This window comes from Oryza glaberrima, chromosome 6 (assembly GCF_000147395.1).
Source record: "Oryza glaberrima chromosome 6, OglaRS2, whole genome shotgun sequence".
In the NCBI taxonomy this organism is placed as follows: domain Eukaryota; kingdom Viridiplantae; phylum Streptophyta; class Magnoliopsida; order Poales; family Poaceae; genus Oryza; species Oryza glaberrima.
Genome location: NC_068331.1, coordinates 2,144,006 through 2,161,998, shown reverse-complemented (window position 1 = coordinate 2,161,998; position 17,993 = coordinate 2,144,006). Strand labels below are relative to the sequence as shown.

The following is a 17,993-nucleotide window of genomic DNA, read 5'->3' as shown; positions in this document are numbered from 1 at the left end:
AATTGGAGTCACTTGATCTCTCATGGAACCGACTGTCGGGCATAATTCCTCAAAGCATGACATCGCTGCACTTGTTGAGCCACCTGAACATGTCCTACAACAATCTGTCCGGGATGGTACCCCAGGGCTCTCAGCTTCAAACCCTTGGTGATGAAGATCCATACATCTATGCTGGCAACAAATATCTTTGCATTCATCTTGCTTCTGGCAGCTGTTTTGAACAGAAAGATAACCATGTTGATCAAGCAGAGGATAATGATGGCCATGATATCTGGCTGTATATTTTTTCAGGATTGGGCTTCGGAGTAGGATTTTCTTGTGTGGTGGCTGCTTGTGTGCAGCAAGGCAGTGGGCAAGAGGTATTTCCAGTTCGTCGACTCCACATGTGAGAAAGTTATTCACTGGATGATCCTACTGGAGAAGAAGGTGAATAAGAAAACAGTGGGAAAACGTTCGGTATTGTGACAGTTTGCTCTTGAAACTGCTGGCTTAAAAAAAAATCAAATATGCAATGGCGTTTGCACATCATTGTATATTCGTCTTAATGACTGGACAAGAATATGCATCAGCATATGTAGAGTCTTTCTGTATGAGTCTTCTTTTATGTCCACTTTCTGCATGAATTCATCTTCATTTTGGTGTTGCGTTTAGTTTGTATCCTAGGTGGTGTGTGATAGACAATGGCAGCAACACACAAACAAGAGAGATAAATGACTAATGTGTGCTGATGTTTGTTGGGATCTGATTATTCCAGTGAAGTATTTTTTTTTTTAGATTAGTGAAGTTTTTTTGGGAATACGCAGAAGGATTGCACACTTTTGTATTGAGAGGAATAAACTTTACACAGACGGCAAAAAAAAATGAAGAGAGGTTTGGGGAGAAAAGAAAGAGAAGTGGGCCTGTACGCAAGTATTCTACTTGTTTATAGCGTGGAAGTGCCTTTTTCTTTGTTAAATCTCACTTGATTGTCTTGGTAGAGTGACAATTTGCTATCATCAACATTAAAGATTGGCAGCGGTACGTGAGAAGTCGATGCATAAATTTTCTTCTTTTCCCCTTAAGGACAATACACGAGTTAGTTGTTGCTTCCTCTCTCCCAAAATAAAAACAATTTTCAGGTTGACATGAGTATTAAAAAAAAGTAAATGATTGAAGCAAATATGTAATTGGTTGAAAATAGAAAATAGGTGAAGATGAATGGTTGTGATTGGTTGAAAGGAGGAGGTTGACTAAGAAATAGCTTTATTTTAAAAGATGTTGTGCTAGAAATAGGGGAGTGGATTTTGATTCCTCGAGAGAATGTTCCCTAGTTGTTTGCATGTCATTCAAATAATTATGAAAAAATTGAAATTTTTTTTGAGAAGATGTATTAACATGTGATATATCACTACTCAAACATTTAAGTTCAAATTCAACTTCTACATCTTGCAACGGAAAGAAAATAAATTTGACTGTGAATATACGTTAAATAGCTGTAGTTTAATTTTTTTTTTGCGAGATGTATAAGTTAAATTTAAACTTGTATATTTATTAAGTAATACATCATATGCTAATACATTTTCTCTAAACTTGAGTGATATGTAAATAAATAATAAGGGGAAATAGCTATATTTTGATTAGATAGAAGGTAATAAGCCGTACGAATCTAGTGTCAGTCGTGGTGTCGAGCCGCACCAACGCCCGAACCGACTCGGACCGGACGCATCGCGTCGCCTCCTCCTTTTTTTTTTTTTCTTTCTTGCGGTGGCGGCCAAAGCCAGCGAACCTGTACACCAACACGCAGGCACACCTGAGCTCTCTCGCCGCCGCGCCGCTTAGGGGTTTTCCGCCGCCATGGACGCCACTCTCATGGGCTCCCCCTCCCTCGCCGCAGGCGACGCCCCCACCTCCGGGGAGCACCGGATGGGGACCACCATCGTCGGCGTCTGCTACGACGGCGGCGTCGTCCTCGCCGCCGACTCCCGGACCAGCACCGGTACGCTCCTCCGATCCCCACCCCCCGATCCGATCCTTGTGTATGCTAGGTTGCGGTGGATTTTTGTTAACTAGCGCATCTGGTTCCTGCCATCCATACTGCTTCCATGTTTAGGTCATGGATTTTGAGATTAGGCTACGTGTTTAGCGTTTTGCGGCCTGATCGGATAATGTATCTGTCAGTGGAATTGGTTAGTCTACCACTAATTGGTTCTGCCTAAATCAGCATATTATGGACGGATAAGTCCTAAAACTGGTGTGACCTGATATATGAAAATTTGGTATTGTCGTGTGTTCATTTGATGTAGAATTAGGGGAAGTTGGATACAACCTCTAATGTTCTGGTTGAGTTCACTGTTCATATACTTCTCATGCAACAGCGAAGAATGAGAAAAATATCATCACTTCGGTGTTTACTCTGATTTTTGTGTACATAGGATCTTTTGCTTACATAGACTAGTAAGCTTAGTTGTTTTAGCCAAATATTGGAGCATGTGGTTGATCCAATTGAAATCAATATTAAGTTGGTGTGCTCTGTCTGCTTGACTATTTTTTTCCCTTTAATTTAATTGCCTTTGTTATGTGGTGTTAATTCTTAGGAATGTATGTGGCGAACCGTGCATCTGACAAAATTACTCAACTGACTGACAATGTGTACGTCTGCCGCTCTGGATCTGTAAGTGCACATTGTTTAGAGGCTTGGGCCCTTCTTTATGTTGTTGCTTCGTGTTATTATTATATGCTGTAAAAAAACATACTCTCTTCATCAAGCAAGATATGATTATTTTTGTTTTACCATTGCATCTTATCTTGTTCATTTTCCCCTTGTCTTGGCTTGCCTGATGTAGTGGGAAATTATACCTTCTGAGTTACTGTCACATTTTCAGTATTTTCTTTTCTGCTTCTTTTTCATAGTTGTTAATAGTCCACTACTAAGTAAGTAAGTATTATCAGATATGGCATTTCCAATAGTTCACTAGTATTATATTTCTCATTGTCTCACAGGCTGCCGACACACAAGTCATTTCGGATTATGTACGCTATTTTCTCCACCAACACACGTAAGTTTGTTCTTATGTAATTATAAATCTATTAATGTTTTCTCCTTTTAAGCTAAGTAGGATGGCACTGAATGAACAATAATAAACTTAGATTTCATTAATTAACGCAGTGAACTAGTAGTTACTGTGAATATTTGCTGTGCAAGATAGCCCATGCTAAATTTTCCCTCGATTTGCAGAATTCAGCTTGGGCAACCAGCTACTGTGAAAGTTGCAGCCAACTTAATTAGGTTGTTGGCTTATCAGAACAAGGTATATTTTCTGTAGCATTCTACGATACAAGAATTTCATGAATACATGAGATGAATTCTTTCTCTGATACTTCATACATTGATTTTAAGCTATTGTTTAATTGCCATTTTGGTTTTTTCACCAATTTTCAGAACATGTTGCAAGCTGGCATGATTGTTGGTGGATGGGATAAATATGAGGGAGGCCAAATTTTCTCAGTTCCCCTTGGTGGAACAATTCTGAGGCAACCATTTGCAATTGGAGGTATATTTCCCCCAGAAATATTATGGTGAATGTCTTTTCATTGGGCTCATAGTAATCAAATGAGAAATGTAGTTCTCCACCTGCGTCTATATATCTATGTATCACATAAGAATAATTATCAGTTCAATAGTATAAGCCTATTAATGAGATTTATTTCCAAACTTACCTGAGCAGTATAATTTTTTTAAGCAATGCATAAGCAACCATTTGAAATTAGCGCGATCCATTTCTTCCTTTAATGTCCTGACATACTCTTTGATTACCATAGTCCTGTGTAACCTGGCTTAGTTGTAAAACATTGATCATAAATTGTCCGAGTCCATACTTTACCCTATTGTTATATCAATCACAGTTTCTAATGCTAGATGTTAATTCTGAGTATTGCAGGTTCAGGTTCCAGTTACCTGTATGGACTGCTTGACCATGAATGGAAGGAGGGCATGTCCCAGGAAGAAGCTGAGGTACACATTACTTGTAAACTATGTATAATAAGAGAGTTTCTTCGATGTGTTAGGCAGAACATTGTGTTCAGTTCTTCCTACGTTATGTCTAGGATCATAAGAGTGCAAACACCATTTTCCATCACTTCAGTGTCCCCTGTATAATTATTTTTGCTTGTTCCACCTCATCTCTTAACTCGATTCTTCTCTTTCATCTCTACAGAAGTTTGTGGTGAAGGTGGTTTCCCTTGCTATAGCCCGTGATGGTGCTAGTGGAGGGGTTGTTCGTACAGTCACTGTAAGTGCTCTCTTTTTTCATCCCTATTGTCCTTGTTTGTTCCTTTATTGGAGACATTTTGAAACATCAGACTATCAGAGACCTGAAGTGATTGTTTTAGTGGAATTCATACAAACATAAATTTCTGTGCTATATTTGGCGTGCTGTGCCAAAGAATCTTAAAACGAAAACTACTGGCCTTTTAACTTCCAAGGACTGAATATTTCAGTGTGGTATTACCTCTTTGCTTCATTCAGACATGTTGTACTCTTGTGCTAAAATATGCTAGAGTGAGGTAGAGTGGACAACCTCATGTCTTTCTTGGCCATCTGTTTTGGTTGCATTTTCCTAAGCTTTCTTTTGCTGAATATGTTTGGTCAGTACAACTATTGTTTGGCAGTTTGGCAATGCAGATTTAAGTTTAGAGACATGTCCTGTTCTCTTTGTTCTACCCATCATGTTTCCAAAGGACTGGTGGACTACTTATGGATATGATCATGTTGCAGATAAATGCTGATGGTGTTTCGAGGAAATTTCACCCTGGTGACAAACTACCACTGTGGCATGAAGAGATGGAGCCCCAGAACTCGTTGCTCGACATACTTGCTGCTGGGAACCCTGATCCGATGGTCCAGTGATTCAGCCATACACCACCTTTCTTTTCCAACTTTCTACTGTATCTGACTTGCTCTAGATTTTTACTGAACTGGACTGCAGAATTGTTCCACACCGACTTGTTGTTACTCTTTATTATTTTAACTGGACTGCAGAATTGTTCCACACCGACTTGTTGTTACTCTTTATTATTTTAACTTGGTAAATTCCTGGTTGCTCGGTAATGCGAAGTGTGCCACATTGGATTGGTCCTGTTGCCCGGTTACTGCAATGGAGTGGCTATGTTTTTGCGATGCGCTTTCAAACAATCCATCTCATATTTCTCCTTTGTTAGTATTTTCTTGTGTTTATGACAAACGATTGCGTGCTTCGCCTTCTACATGGAACTTGCAAATAAGTTAAGCGATGGACAGTGCAGAGACTCTCCAACGAAAATTCAGCTTGCGAGTGAAATGTTTCAGCGTCACAGAAACAATTATCGCAGTATAATCATGAACTAACAACTCAATAAATAGTCTCTCATTTCATCCAATTACATCCGACTTTACAAGTTTAATGTATTCTACATGAAGTCAGTGACATTTTGTACAGTTTGGAATTCCTTTGAAGAATTATTGTGAATTTCTTTTTCTCCACCAGTCAGTTTGAATGGGCTGGGTGAGAAAAATGCATCAAATAAACGCCGCATTTCTCACCCGCCCTCTCTTCCCTCTTCTGTTCTGTCATGGAATATAGTACATTGGATTGGGAAGCTTGAAGGAGCGAGCGCTCGTGGAGAAACCCAGCAGGTCGCTCCATTGATCGCCGGAGTTGCCTAGGATCCTGTACCCCTCCTCTTCCATTTCCTTCCTCTTCTCCGATTTGTATATCGTCGCCGTCTTCTTGCGATCAGCTGGCGCCCTGGCATAGTGAAAAATAATGTGTGGTCAGTATGTAGCCCGCAAAGTAAATTTTAATGTCCTTGAAGTTCATGTGGAACATTTGTATAGTTGTTTCGACAAATGATATTCAGCAACAGTCCCTAGTTCTACTTCTACTTCTACCAATCGTAATGTGGTGATGGCTCATGGTTTAGTGTCGAATAATGCTGTAGTAATTGACTGATTGGTGAAGGTATTACCTTAGAATGAGGTGAAAAGCAAACTTTGCAGATGCTAAATTATGGCCACAACAATGTTATATGATCATTGGACAAAAGGGTAGCACAAAAGCATTGAACAAATAGATGCTCCCTCCCTCTCAAAATATAAGGGATTTTGAATGGATGTGAGTATTAAGCATCTATCAGAAAGAAAGCCTACAGTAACAAGCAAAGCATATTGCTTAGCAATGGGCATTCTGTAGGTTCTCTGCCTCATCCTAAATTTGGCGATTTACTCGTCCTAATGGATGATTGATCCACATAATTATCCCTATTATAAAGACATCCTGATAGCATCCACATATTTGAAGCAAATTGCATACACGTCAATGAAAATGGCAAATAATGAAATAGTAGTGACTATATGTCTCTGATTTTCTTACAAATGTCCTGGCTAAACGCAAAATATAATGCACAATCAAATCTTTATTAGAAAAATATTATGCCTAGCGCAACTGCAAGATGCACATTTTGATAGAAATGTCATATGACTCATGACGAACTGGAAATGTAAAGGGGCAATTTTTGTTAGAGAATGGTGATGGCTAAATCATGGAGTAGTTACCTTAGTATGAGCTTGTCCCAATCATGGAAGCCCTGCTTCTTGAGATTGTCGACGGTGACGCCGTGGTGCCCCTCGCTGCGGCCCGTGAGCAAGAAGGTCTTGAACCCAAGGTCGCGAACCTCATTGTACAGCTTCAGGCTGGAGGGGATCGCCGGCGCCTCCCCCCTCTCCACCCACTTGTCGAACTCCCGGTGGTCGAACAATTCGAGCCTGCCATTTTCAAATCAAGCAACCATGTCAGCATCTCAATTGAATAAATCGAATACACATTGCGCCCAACGATTTCGCAATTTTAGTCCCTAAATTTCAAAATCAACTAATCAAGCGCTCATATCAGCATATGGAAATTGACCAATTCGAACACATTCCCAACGATTTCGCAATTTTAGTCCCTATAATTCAAAATCAACTAATCAGGCGCTCATATCAGCATATGTAAATTGACCAATTCGAACACACGCCGCCCAACGATTTTGCAATTTTAGTACCTAAAGTTCGCTTGCAATTTGGGATTTGTGGAGCTGAGTTGGTGACAAAAGAAAAACTGACCCGTATCCATGGTCGGCGTAGTAGGGGAGGTTGGAGAGGAGCGTCTCGTCGACGTCGAACACCCAGGCGTCGCGGCCGTCGTCCCCGACGCGGGTAGTCCGCGCGTACGCGGAGGCCTCACGCGCGACGACCTCGAGGTCGGAGCGGTAGGCCACGCCGGTGAGATACTCCCGCACGTAGGCGGCGCACTCCTCGGGGAGGGACTTCCACGGCGCAAGGTTGTTCGCCTCCCCCGCCAGCCTCCAGCTCGCGCACCTCACCTCCGCCGGCACCGCATCCCCCTCCCCCTCCTCCGCCGCGGCCGCCGACGACGAGGTCGTCGTCGTCGGCAGCTCGATGACGAGCGGGCGCGGCAGGAGGTGCGCGTCGTCGAACACCGCAGCCTCGACACCCTCCGCGGCGATTGCAGCCGCGGAGAGGAGGAGGAGGAGGAGGCTGACGACGACGACGACGCCGGCGCCGCCGCGGCGGCGGGCGCCGGCGTGGCGCGTCATGGCGATGAATGGAGCAAAGGAGGAGCGGCCGCCGGGGTCCGCGGCGTCGGAGATGGGTGGAGCGGAGGAGGACGAGGTCGGTCTGCGCGGCGCGGCGGCGTGAAATAGGCGGGCGGCGAGTGGTGGCTCCGGTGTCTTCGCCGCGAGGGAAGGAGAAGGCGAGCAAATGTTTTTTTTTTTTCGCAAATCGAAAAAGGAGAGGAGAGAGACGCGGAGGAGGAGGCGAGCCGGATTCGAATCCATCATCCGAGGTGCTCTTCGCTTTTATGGGAGAAAGAAATTTATTTTTCTTTTAAATTGGGTTTGTTTGGGTTGGGGTGGCGTGCACGTGGCGGTAAACGATTGGTTGGGTTGTGCTGGCGCGGGTTCCGTTTCGTGCGTGCGGAACGTGGGGTCGGTGGTCGGCTTTTGCTGATTCAGCAAACCGACGGCCGGCCTTGGCCTCTGCTCCTCATATACTCACAGTTTACGGTACAAGCATGCTATAATTGTTTTTCTTTGAAGCACGGTAAAAATGAGGAAGCTAATTGCTTTTTTCTAAGAAACATAGCACAAATACAGGCGCGTGCACACACACCCTCTTAAGAACGCACACCCTATAACTTTTAAAAGACTGGGCTAGTATATGTTGAGATTGACGAATTCATCACAGACGACTCGTTGTAAACGGGGCCTACCACTAAATGCGAGAACCTATATTAAGTCTAGAACTTGAAACCGTATGGACTGATTCCACATTAAGAAACCTAACTAGTTGAGCTCACTTAACAAGCTAATTGTTTTTTTAGGAAAAAGACAGTAAAACTAACTTTTTTAGAGGGAATAGTTTGATTATCCCTCTATTACATGATATGTCTATCTATTCCTGTGAAAATGTATTCTTTCTTTTCATTTATTCTTGAATATCTATTTCCTGAAAAAGAAATGTATTTCCTTTTTTTCTTCAATTGTTATAGAATATGTGTTTTAAGATATTCATCTAATGGGGGAGATCAAATACAATCATGGTAAAAATGTTCTGAAAGAAATCCACTACACATTTAATAGGGGTATGTACATCGTCCTTTCTCATACTCCCTCCGTCCCAAAAAAAAAGACAAACCTTGGTTTCCGTATCCAACGTTTGATCGTTCGTCTTATTTGAAAAAATTATGAAAAAAATTAAAAAGACAAGTCACGCATAAAATATTAATCATGTTTTATCATCTAACAACAATGAAAATACGAATTATAAAAAAATTTCATATAAGACGGACAGTCAAAGTTGGACATGGAAACTCAGGGTTTGTGTTTTTTTTTTTTTGGACGGAGGGAGTAGACTTTTATGTTTTCTTGGTCGGTTGGCCCGTACACACGGTGACCCATGGTAGTCCCTCTCTTAAGACTTTATTAACCGAGGTGGTTTTGCCTCTCGGCTTGCACCAAACAGGCAAGACACTGTGGTAACCGATAACAAAAGAAAAAGAAAAGAAAAGAGGAAGGTAGTCAAGGCACTAATGCAAAAGAAATAAATTAATAAAAAGAAGAAGGTAGGCAATACACTAGAGCAAACACAGCAAAAGAAAAGAAAAACAATGGAACAGGCAAGACACGGCAAAAGCTTTCACAAAAACTTCAGGAATAAGTCATTTGTCTCCATTTTTTTGGTAGAAAGAAAGCGTGCATCCAGAACAGCACACGAGGCAGGGGCTTAATACAAAACCAAAAGAAAAAAAAAACACTAAAGCTTGCGTTCAAGTGTCTGAAGACCAATTCGTCCAACCAAAGAAAACCCTTGGTTGGATCAGACTGCTTCTAACTAAGCCTTCCCATATATACATTCTTCGCTTTGAAGGAAACTTCCCTCATGCAGTTCAGAGTTTCAGACTGAACAAGTAATCCCCTAGAAATATAGAATACACACATGTTACTTTCCCTGCATACACCATCATCCTGGAGGTAGTGCATAAATTTTTTTTGCAATTTGTAAACATCTCCACAAGACAGGACCCTACTTTCTGATTGATGTTCCAACACATACGGTAGTTTTCATAAGCAAGTTACTCAAGTTGTTCGGATTAGAGGTGCAACAACTGCATATATAGATATATGTACATGATAGACTAAGTGCTGAACATGAAAAAAAAAAAAAAAAACAAGATGCGATGATGCACTACATAACTGATGCTATAACAGCAGCCTAGTTTGAACTTTGAACTAATCCTCTTCGAAATACTTCTCCTCCGCATCATAGTTGGCTTCTTTTGACCAATGGTCATCCAACATCTCGTCGTTATCGATCCGAGAGTAGTCCATATGCTCAGAGTCTTCACCGGACAGGAACTTCTGTTGCATCAAGCTGGTAAACTGTTCAAGTTGATCCTCCATATCTTCAGCAGATAATGTTTGCTTGGAAGCCCCTGCAGTTTTGTTGGAGTCAACCACCTGCAGTTACAGATTGAAAGCAAGGACTCAGGGCGAGAACATATGATTACGATGATGTGACATAAGGAGTACTCGCAATGGAAATTGGGGAGTTATTGTCGTTAGAAAATAAGAGGTTCTCAGGTTGAACAAGAAATGTTCTTTTCCCAGAATGTAAAAACCAGAAACAATAGAAAAGCTTAATAAAAGCTGAGCTTCACATATGCAACAGATTGTGTCGATCTATCATACTAGACAAAGAAATATGCAGTCAGCGTGGATCTAATTGAAGTCAGTAGATCATTCAACGCAAATGTGAAACATTGGAGCTGTCCAAGTTAACAGTCATTCCAATGGTCAGAGATAACACCACAAGATTGTACCTTTTACTATCTTATTTGTACCTCAATAATTACCAGGTGAAAACTATTATAGTATCAATGTTCCTTCAGTTGGTCCTAGACTTCAATGAGGGTACAAGAAAATAGAAAATTATCGATGTATGGAGGAGTTTGGGACAAAAGGAGTTCAGCAGCATAATTTGGATCAACAGGTATAAAGTACTGGCCAAAGAAATTTTACATTTTCCAGAAATATGATAATATATAAAATCAACTGCTGAACTGCATATTTGTGCTGCGAAACACTATAATGCCCCCAAAAGATCTAGTTGCACCTATGACACAAGAATTGATTGAATGCACTTTTGTCCCATAAGGAACATTAGGCTTCGTATAGGAAATTAGCAGAGTTCAGGATAAAAGGATTCAGCAGTGGGAGTCAGATCATACAAGTGGAAGAAAGTTCTTTTTCAAGTAAAAGGGTTAACCTAGTTCCTAAAAATGGCTGCTACATAAAGATATAACTAGTATGTAAGTATGTAACTAGCATACCATGGTGAAGATTAAGACTCAAACCACAAAAAACCTAAGAATATATAGATTTCTAAAGGCTCCAGCTCCATATGCCCTTATACTTTGGCACATGACAACATAACCAAGAAGGGGTTCTTGTTAGATAAGATGTCCCCTAGGTAAGCAAATTGTGAAAGCAGCTAACTGACTTAAATTGAATGAATTTTCATCTACTCCATATTGTCAATTCGATGTATCGTAAACCATTAAACTTGTAAAGCAACTATTTTTCTACATCCAAATACTTCAATACTAGTAGTATTTCAAGGACCAAATACTTCAACTATGTAGACAGTGAAGAGTGCAAGCAAAAAAATAAAGTGCAAAACTAGTATTCCAAGGACCAACAATCATATGTTGTATTCCTAAAAGTGAGTGATTCCCATAGCAAAGTTATCAGAAAATCTACCGATTCTATGCAAGCCACACATATCCAGCATCACCGCAAACCAAATCCTCCCAATTCCATGCAAGTGCAAGCAATTTAACAGCAAGAAAGCAAGCACAATCAAGTCAGAACATGTAAGACAGCAAGTCAGCAACACTAAATGCCAGGAGGCAAACCTCAGTCGCACTCGGATTCTCGGAGGAATTATCTGCACCTCTTCCTTTCTCCACCATATCCATGCCTTGCTCGTCCTCGCTCTCTTCCTCCTCCTCCTCCTCTTCTTCTTCTTCCTCCTCTTCCTGCTCCTCCATGGCCTCCTCAGCGCCACCACCTACCCACTCGCTGGGATCAACCCCTCTCCTAATCTGCTCCCCTCGAATCTTCTCAACGATCACGGCCTCCTCAGCCCGCCGCATCAGCGTCTCGGACCACCGCTCCCCCGGCCTCGCCATGGCCCGTCCCGTGGGATCCTGGAACCTGCCAAGGTACTCGTGGTGCAGGTATGGCTCCCGCTCCCGCATCGCCTCCTCGGAGAAGTACTCCCCCTCGCGCACCAGGCGGTCGAGGTAGGCGCGGCGGCGGTTGCGGACGCGGGACGCGGAGGGGCCCCCCTCGGAGGCCGCGCGGAGGCGGCGGAGGTGCCACCCGACCTCGTAGTCGCCGGCGAGCGCGTCGAAGGCGGCGAGCTCGTCGCGGGACAGCGACCCGCCGTAGCGCTCGAGGAAGAGCGGGGCGTCGCGGGAGAGGAGCGCGAGGAGGGCGGCCTTGCGGTCCGGGGCGGACGGCGGCGGGTCGGCGAGGAGGAAGGTGGTCGGGTAGTAGAGGCCGTCGACGACGGCGAGGCGGCCGGCGATGCGGTCCATCGCCGCGGGCTCCATGGCTGCCGCCGCCGGCGTCGCGTCGTGTACACGTGTTCGTGTCGGCGTGGCGAGAGTGGCTTCCTCTTTTAGCCGGGCCGGGTTTGGGCTTTAGGCGGTGGATGGGCTTAGATCGGTCTGGTTTTGAATGGGCCTTGGCCCATGGGGATATGTACGGGGAATTGGATAGGGTGGTGGGGCCGGGCGTGGTGTCACGTGACGGTGGTCAGGTACAGTAGCTGTTTCCGTGCCGGTCTGGTCGGTCGGTCGGTCCACCGGTTGATCCGGCTCGGTGACCGTGACAAATGATATGGTGTTTTCATGTAGGAATAAGTTTACTTGTTGACCCCTAAAAGTGATCAAAATTTAGTCCATAACCCTAAACCATAAAATCGGATATCTCGATCCCAAACTCTTAAAATCGGAACAATTTGACTCCCTCGGTGGTTTTGGAAAGCGGTTTCGCTTACGTGGCGCCTACATGGCGATATTGACCGAGTCTTCGTTAGACGTGGCGTTGACATGGCACTTACGTGTCATTAGAATTTAAAAATATGTGTAGGATCCATTAGTCATTAAAAAAAAAAATGTCGGGACACTGATATGTGGAGCCCGTATGTCAGTCATCCTTCCTTCTTCCTCCTCTCCCTTCTCTCTCTTTCTCTCCCCTTCTTCCCTTCGGCCGGTGGCGCGCGGCGGCAGCCGGCAGGCAAGCTAGGGCTGCACGACCTAGCTTCGGCTGGCGGCGGCGGTGGGCTGGAGCTGATGCGGGAGAGGATGGCAGCGCCGACGCCGACGCCTGGACCACCAGGTCGCAGCTCGCTGCGTTCGCCGTCGAAAGGAGCTCATCAAGCAGGTCGTCGTCGGACGGCTGCCTCTCCGCCACCGCCACGCCCATCCGCAGCACATTCTTCGATCTTCGACCGTTCGCTGTACGTGGTTGATGGATCTTCGTTGCCGCTGCCAACCATGCCGTCGATGATGCGTGCCCAGACGGAGGAGATCGCGCCGCCACCACCGGATTCCGGGCTGCCACCGGCAGCGATGGCGATGGCGGCGCCGCGGGCGGACTCGATCTTCTCGACGAAACCGCTGTTGCAGTATGGGCACAGTAGTACAGCTCGCCGTCGGCCGCCGTCTTCTCCGCCATTGCTCCCGATTTCCTCGCCGCCGCCGCCAATGCAGCAGCTTGGATTCCTCTCTTGGGTTGCGACGAAGGATTCAACAAACCGAGAGATCAAAACCCAATGCAAGATTTTTTTTTTCTTTTCTTTTCTTTTCTTTTCTTTTGCTTTCCATCATCAAAAGGCACTCAGATCCCCAAATCCAAGAACAGGTTCCATCAACAAGAAACAAAAACCACTCAGATCCACATGTGGGGCCCAAATTTGTTTTGTGTGAATGACTAATGGGTCCCACATATAGTTTTAATTCTAATGCCACGTAAGTGCCACGTCAACGCCACATGTATCAAAGACTCGGTCAATATCGCCACGTAGGCGCCACGTCAGCGAAACCGCCCTCCAAAACCGCCGAGGGAGTCAAATTGCACTGGTTTTAAGAGTTTGGGGGTCGAGATATCCGGTTTTGTGGTTTAGGGTCACGGATTAAATTTCGATCAGTTTTGAGGGTCACAAAGTGAACTTATTCCTTTCATCTTAAGGGCTTGTTCGGTTGGGCCGGTGTAACATCCTGAAAATTCCTGACAATAAAAATCACTAAAATTTCAAACTTTTTAAAACTTTTGCATCATGCTGATTGTTATGATTGCTATTGCTTGCCAAACCGTAAATGATCACAAAGAAAGTAAAGAAAAGATCTAAATTTAAGCAATAGATATAATTTACGAGAATATGTTATTTATTATTAACCCTACAAATATTTGTGCACAAGAAAGCAAGCCAAATCAAGTATAAGTCAAATATTAATTTCTATTATAAATCACCGATCAAATATTAAATATTCGAACCATGCTGATGGCTTGATGCCATGATTAGCTAAAAGAAATAGTAAAATCAAATCTAATTCATTTGAATCCAATCTCACATGAAATATAAGAACACATGAAATGATGATCACCACTATAATGATCGTGTTTATAAATAAGTAATTCACCAGGATATATAGATTGATACTTAGAACATTTCGCCGAGTTCCTCATGACATGAAAATCACTCATATAAAATAATAGTCATATAAATAAATTAAGCTTTATATATAAATAAGAATATGTGAGTGTTTAATTAAACAATTAGATTAATGTTGTACTGAGTCTCAATTTATAGAATGAATAGACCCACGTAAAATGCATTGTTATACAAATAAGTTCATTCAATATGCTATTGTAATAATAATGGCCACATTAGGATATTTTAGTTAATTTTGGAACCCTCAAAGCCTCCAAAATTATCTAGGTTAATTTTAGAATTAGACCTCATTTAAATAATGCAATAGAAAAATATATATAAGAATAAAATATGGGTAATATTAAAATTTGGTAAACTTTCATCTAAATTAAAACATATACTGGGTAAACTCCATTTGTGTGAAATCTAGAATTTATGGGACAAGTTTTAATAGGAAATAGGCCCCAAAAGTGGATAAATAGGAAAACGTCACTGTTCATTATGGCCTAGGTGCTCGATGTGGTTCCATAGCCCTGCCACTCCTCTGCCGCGCGGCCCTAGCCGCCCCGAGCCCCGCGCCGACGTCGCCGTCCTGTCGCCCTGCCGTGCCGCCGCGTCATGTCGCCGTCACCGCGCCGTCTCCATTCCGCCGTCGCCGTCGTCGGTCGCACGTCTCAAGCCCCTCCCCTCCGCGCGCGCTGTCGCCGTTGCCCCCGCGTCGCGCCCCGTGCCGCGCCGCACCGCTGCCGCCCGCTGCTGCACCGTCGCCATCACCACACCGCGTCGCGCCAACGTCACGTTGCCGCGGCTGTCGTGCCATCCATCGCCGTGCGATGTCCCGTCGCCGCGCACCTGTCCCGTCGGCCTCGCGCCCCGTGCCGCGCCGCCTCGCGCATGTCACGCCGCCGTCGCGTCGCCATCGCCGCGCGACGTCGCCCCGCGTCGCCCATCCTGTCGCCACGCCGCGCACTGTCACCGTCGCGTCGCGCCGTCCCGTCGCCGCGCGTCGCAGTCGCCCCGAGCCCCACGCCGCCGCGCCGTCCCGTCGTCGTTTAAAGCCGGCCACCCCTCCCCCGAGCCGTATAAATACCCCCTCCCCTTTTTCTTCCCTTCCCACGCCATTGCCCCCTCTTCTCCCCTTTTTCCCCTTTCTTCCCCTCCACCGACGCCACATTCCGCCACCGCACCGCCGCTGCCGTGCCCCGGCGTCTCGCCACCGCCGCGCTGCACCCTGCTGCCGTGTCCCCGCTGCTGTCGCCGCCGATCTGGTAAGCCCTTCCGCCCCCTTCATTGCCGGTAGCCGCGCCGCGCCGCTCGGCCGTGAGAGAGAGAGGAGAAAACAGAGAAAGAGTGAGAGAGAAAAGAGAATAGAGAAGAGAGGCTAGAGTGGGCCCCACCTGTCATTAGCTCTATCCAGTTTTCCTTTAGAAAAATAATTCTGTAGAATAAGTAAATACAATCCTAAACCCCACATGTCAGTCACTTGGAGTTTTGGATAAAGTTTAGGAATAAAAATAATGAATTATGAACAATAGCTTTTTCGCAATTTCTCGGATTAATTCAAAGTTGAATCTTTACATTGGCGTAACTTATTCATTTTAGCTCCGATTCGAGTGAAACTTGAACCTAAATTCATCTAAATTCATAAGCTCTCCAATGGTATATAATTCACTATTTAATGAAATATATTTATAACTATAAATTAATTAATATCAAGATGATGTATAATAGTGCTAATAAATAAAATTGATATTGTACTGTAAAGTAGATGTCAAATAGTTGTCTTTAACATGCTTTATCACGGTAAAACCCATGTAAACTAATTTGAAGCATTGCTTCAAATTAATGGGTGTATAGGAAAATATTAGTGCCATTTACTAGTCTATGTCCAAATATAACTAAATCCATGACTTATAAATTATTTACATAAAGTTTAGCCTCATATTTTGTAACTAAAATATAAACACACATAGATGAATCTTTAACTTGTTTAGGAGAATAATCACAGAGCTAGTTGTATTTGGACCACTTAAAAGTTAGTCGATACAATGTCATGTGAAGTAGAATATATATATAGTCGGTTGACATCCATTAGTTAACCAAACAGAGCTTACAGTAAAAAGCAACTACTCAAATATATGATCCAATAATAAGATATTGTTGCTTACACATATACTATACATCCCATTATAGTTGTACGGTATAGTATTAATTTGCGTGTTCCATATATTAAATTAGAGGGAGTATATGACAAACATGTATATTAGATAAATACTAGTTATAAATCTTGACCTCATATAATTATAATTATAGTTCAACTGTAAATTAGGATTGTTCATTAAGGGATAATCTGTAACCATAATATGGTTAACCTAAACAACTCTAACATTCAAAGCATGGATAATTATTATCCTTTCATAATTTGTTGTGACAAGAAAAATATGTTCATAATTAAAGTAAAACCTCCATCAATAAAATAATGATACAAATGATTCACTGTAATAATTTGATTGACCCTAAATCCATCCAATAAGAGAACCTCTAGTATATGACCACTTTATTTAGATAAATGCATGTGTAGCCATAATCCTTCCATAGTCATTAGCTAGACTAAACCACACATTAGCTAGATGTATATCTCATTTATACACTATTGGTTAACTCCTAAATAGACCATGATGACGATAGAAAGATTAAGAAGCCTTAGCCTCTAGCATGATTGGAATCCATTAGCAAGCGCGAGTAATATGAGCAACCCTAGGTTCGACCCCAACAATTACATTCTGTTTGTGCATATTTGGTTGTTGTCTGAATATTGGTTTTTCTCGCGTATTATAGAATCTGTGTACCGATTAGTCGTGAGGCAACATCTACAACTTCCAGGAGGTGAAGGTTGGTCAAGATTATATCAAGAATAAGGACTATTCTGAGCAGGCAAGTCATCACTATTCCTTGAACATGTTGATCCCAATTGCGAAATTATTTTATTTACAAATAAGAATGCATGCAATGATGAACATCCTACTTGTGATTATGCCATGCCTTGATTATTGTTTACCCATATGCCTTCGTAACCATATTTACGTATGAGTCCCTAGTCAATTATGACAATTGCTTAGAAATGCTATTCTAGAATCATGCACACTCATATTTATCAAATGCTATATGCTTGGGCAATTACCTTTGGGAAAGTAATTGAGATGCGGCATGTGGAGACATGAGCGCCACATTGCCTTGATATTGATGACATGAATTGTGAAAGGAAAATAAAGTGAAACAACTGTTTTCGACCGGGGCGGACGGAGGATTTGGGTGGTATCCGGAAAAGGCTAGTACCGTCCCCGGTCAATTAAGGACCGAGCCATGAAGTTAAGCATGAAACGACCCTCGTACAACCGCACTTCTCGTATGGGTATAGACCTAGTGGAGTAGATAGCTGAGCGGAGGCAGTATCCATGCATAGTGGTTTCTTGATATGTGAGGCAGGGGCTCTACGGTGGGGCAGCCATTGGTAGGACCGTGAGGCGGGTGTCTACAGTGGTGTCGCCATCGGTAGGACTGCCATGTGAGAATTTAAACATAATTATAACTTAATGCATGTGTGAGTCTTTCCTTCCCGGGTGCGCCAGAACTCCTCTCACTGCTAGAAACCGTGTAAGCCTAGAGTGCATGAGGATGTAAAGTTCATGGAGCG

General features: G+C 43.4%; 3 protein-coding genes across 3 annotated transcripts; 1 reads left to right on the top strand and 2 right to left on the bottom strand.

Moving 5' to 3' along the window:
• The first annotated feature begins 1,731 nt into the window (after nt 1-1,731).
• On the top strand, nt 1,732-5,086 carry LOC127776743 (proteasome subunit beta type-6-like). Its single transcript, XM_052303272.1, has 8 exons — nt 1,732-1,975; nt 2,574-2,650; nt 2,980-3,035; nt 3,215-3,287; nt 3,419-3,530; nt 3,918-3,991; nt 4,194-4,268; nt 4,754-5,086. Exons 1-8 carry the CDS (start codon nt 1,834-1,836, stop codon nt 4,883-4,885), a joined length of 741 nt encoding a protein of 246 aa, XP_052159232.1. The 5' UTR covers nt 1,732-1,833; the 3' UTR covers nt 4,886-5,086.
• A 221-nt stretch (nt 5,087-5,307) lies between these two features.
• Nucleotides 5,308-7,850, bottom strand: LOC127776742 (acid phosphatase 1-like). Its single transcript, XM_052303271.1, has 3 exons — nt 7,118-7,850; nt 6,569-6,778; nt 5,308-5,762 (listed from the first exon to the last, which is right to left on the bottom strand). Exons 1-3 carry the CDS (start codon nt 7,609-7,611, stop codon nt 5,585-5,587), a joined length of 882 nt encoding a protein of 293 aa, XP_052159231.1. The 5' UTR covers nt 7,612-7,850; the 3' UTR covers nt 5,308-5,584.
• Nucleotides 7,851-9,612: 1,762 nt separating this feature from the next.
• LOC127778135 (uncharacterized) lies at nt 9,613-12,251 on the bottom strand. Its single transcript, XM_052304795.1, has 2 exons — nt 11,493-12,251; nt 9,613-10,035 (listed from the first exon to the last, which is right to left on the bottom strand). The coding sequence occupies exons 1-2, from the start codon at nt 12,192-12,194 to the stop codon at nt 9,808-9,810; spliced, it is 930 nt and encodes a 309-aa protein (XP_052160755.1). The 5' UTR covers nt 12,195-12,251; the 3' UTR covers nt 9,613-9,807.
• Between the last annotated feature and the right edge of the window lie 5,742 nt (nt 12,252-17,993).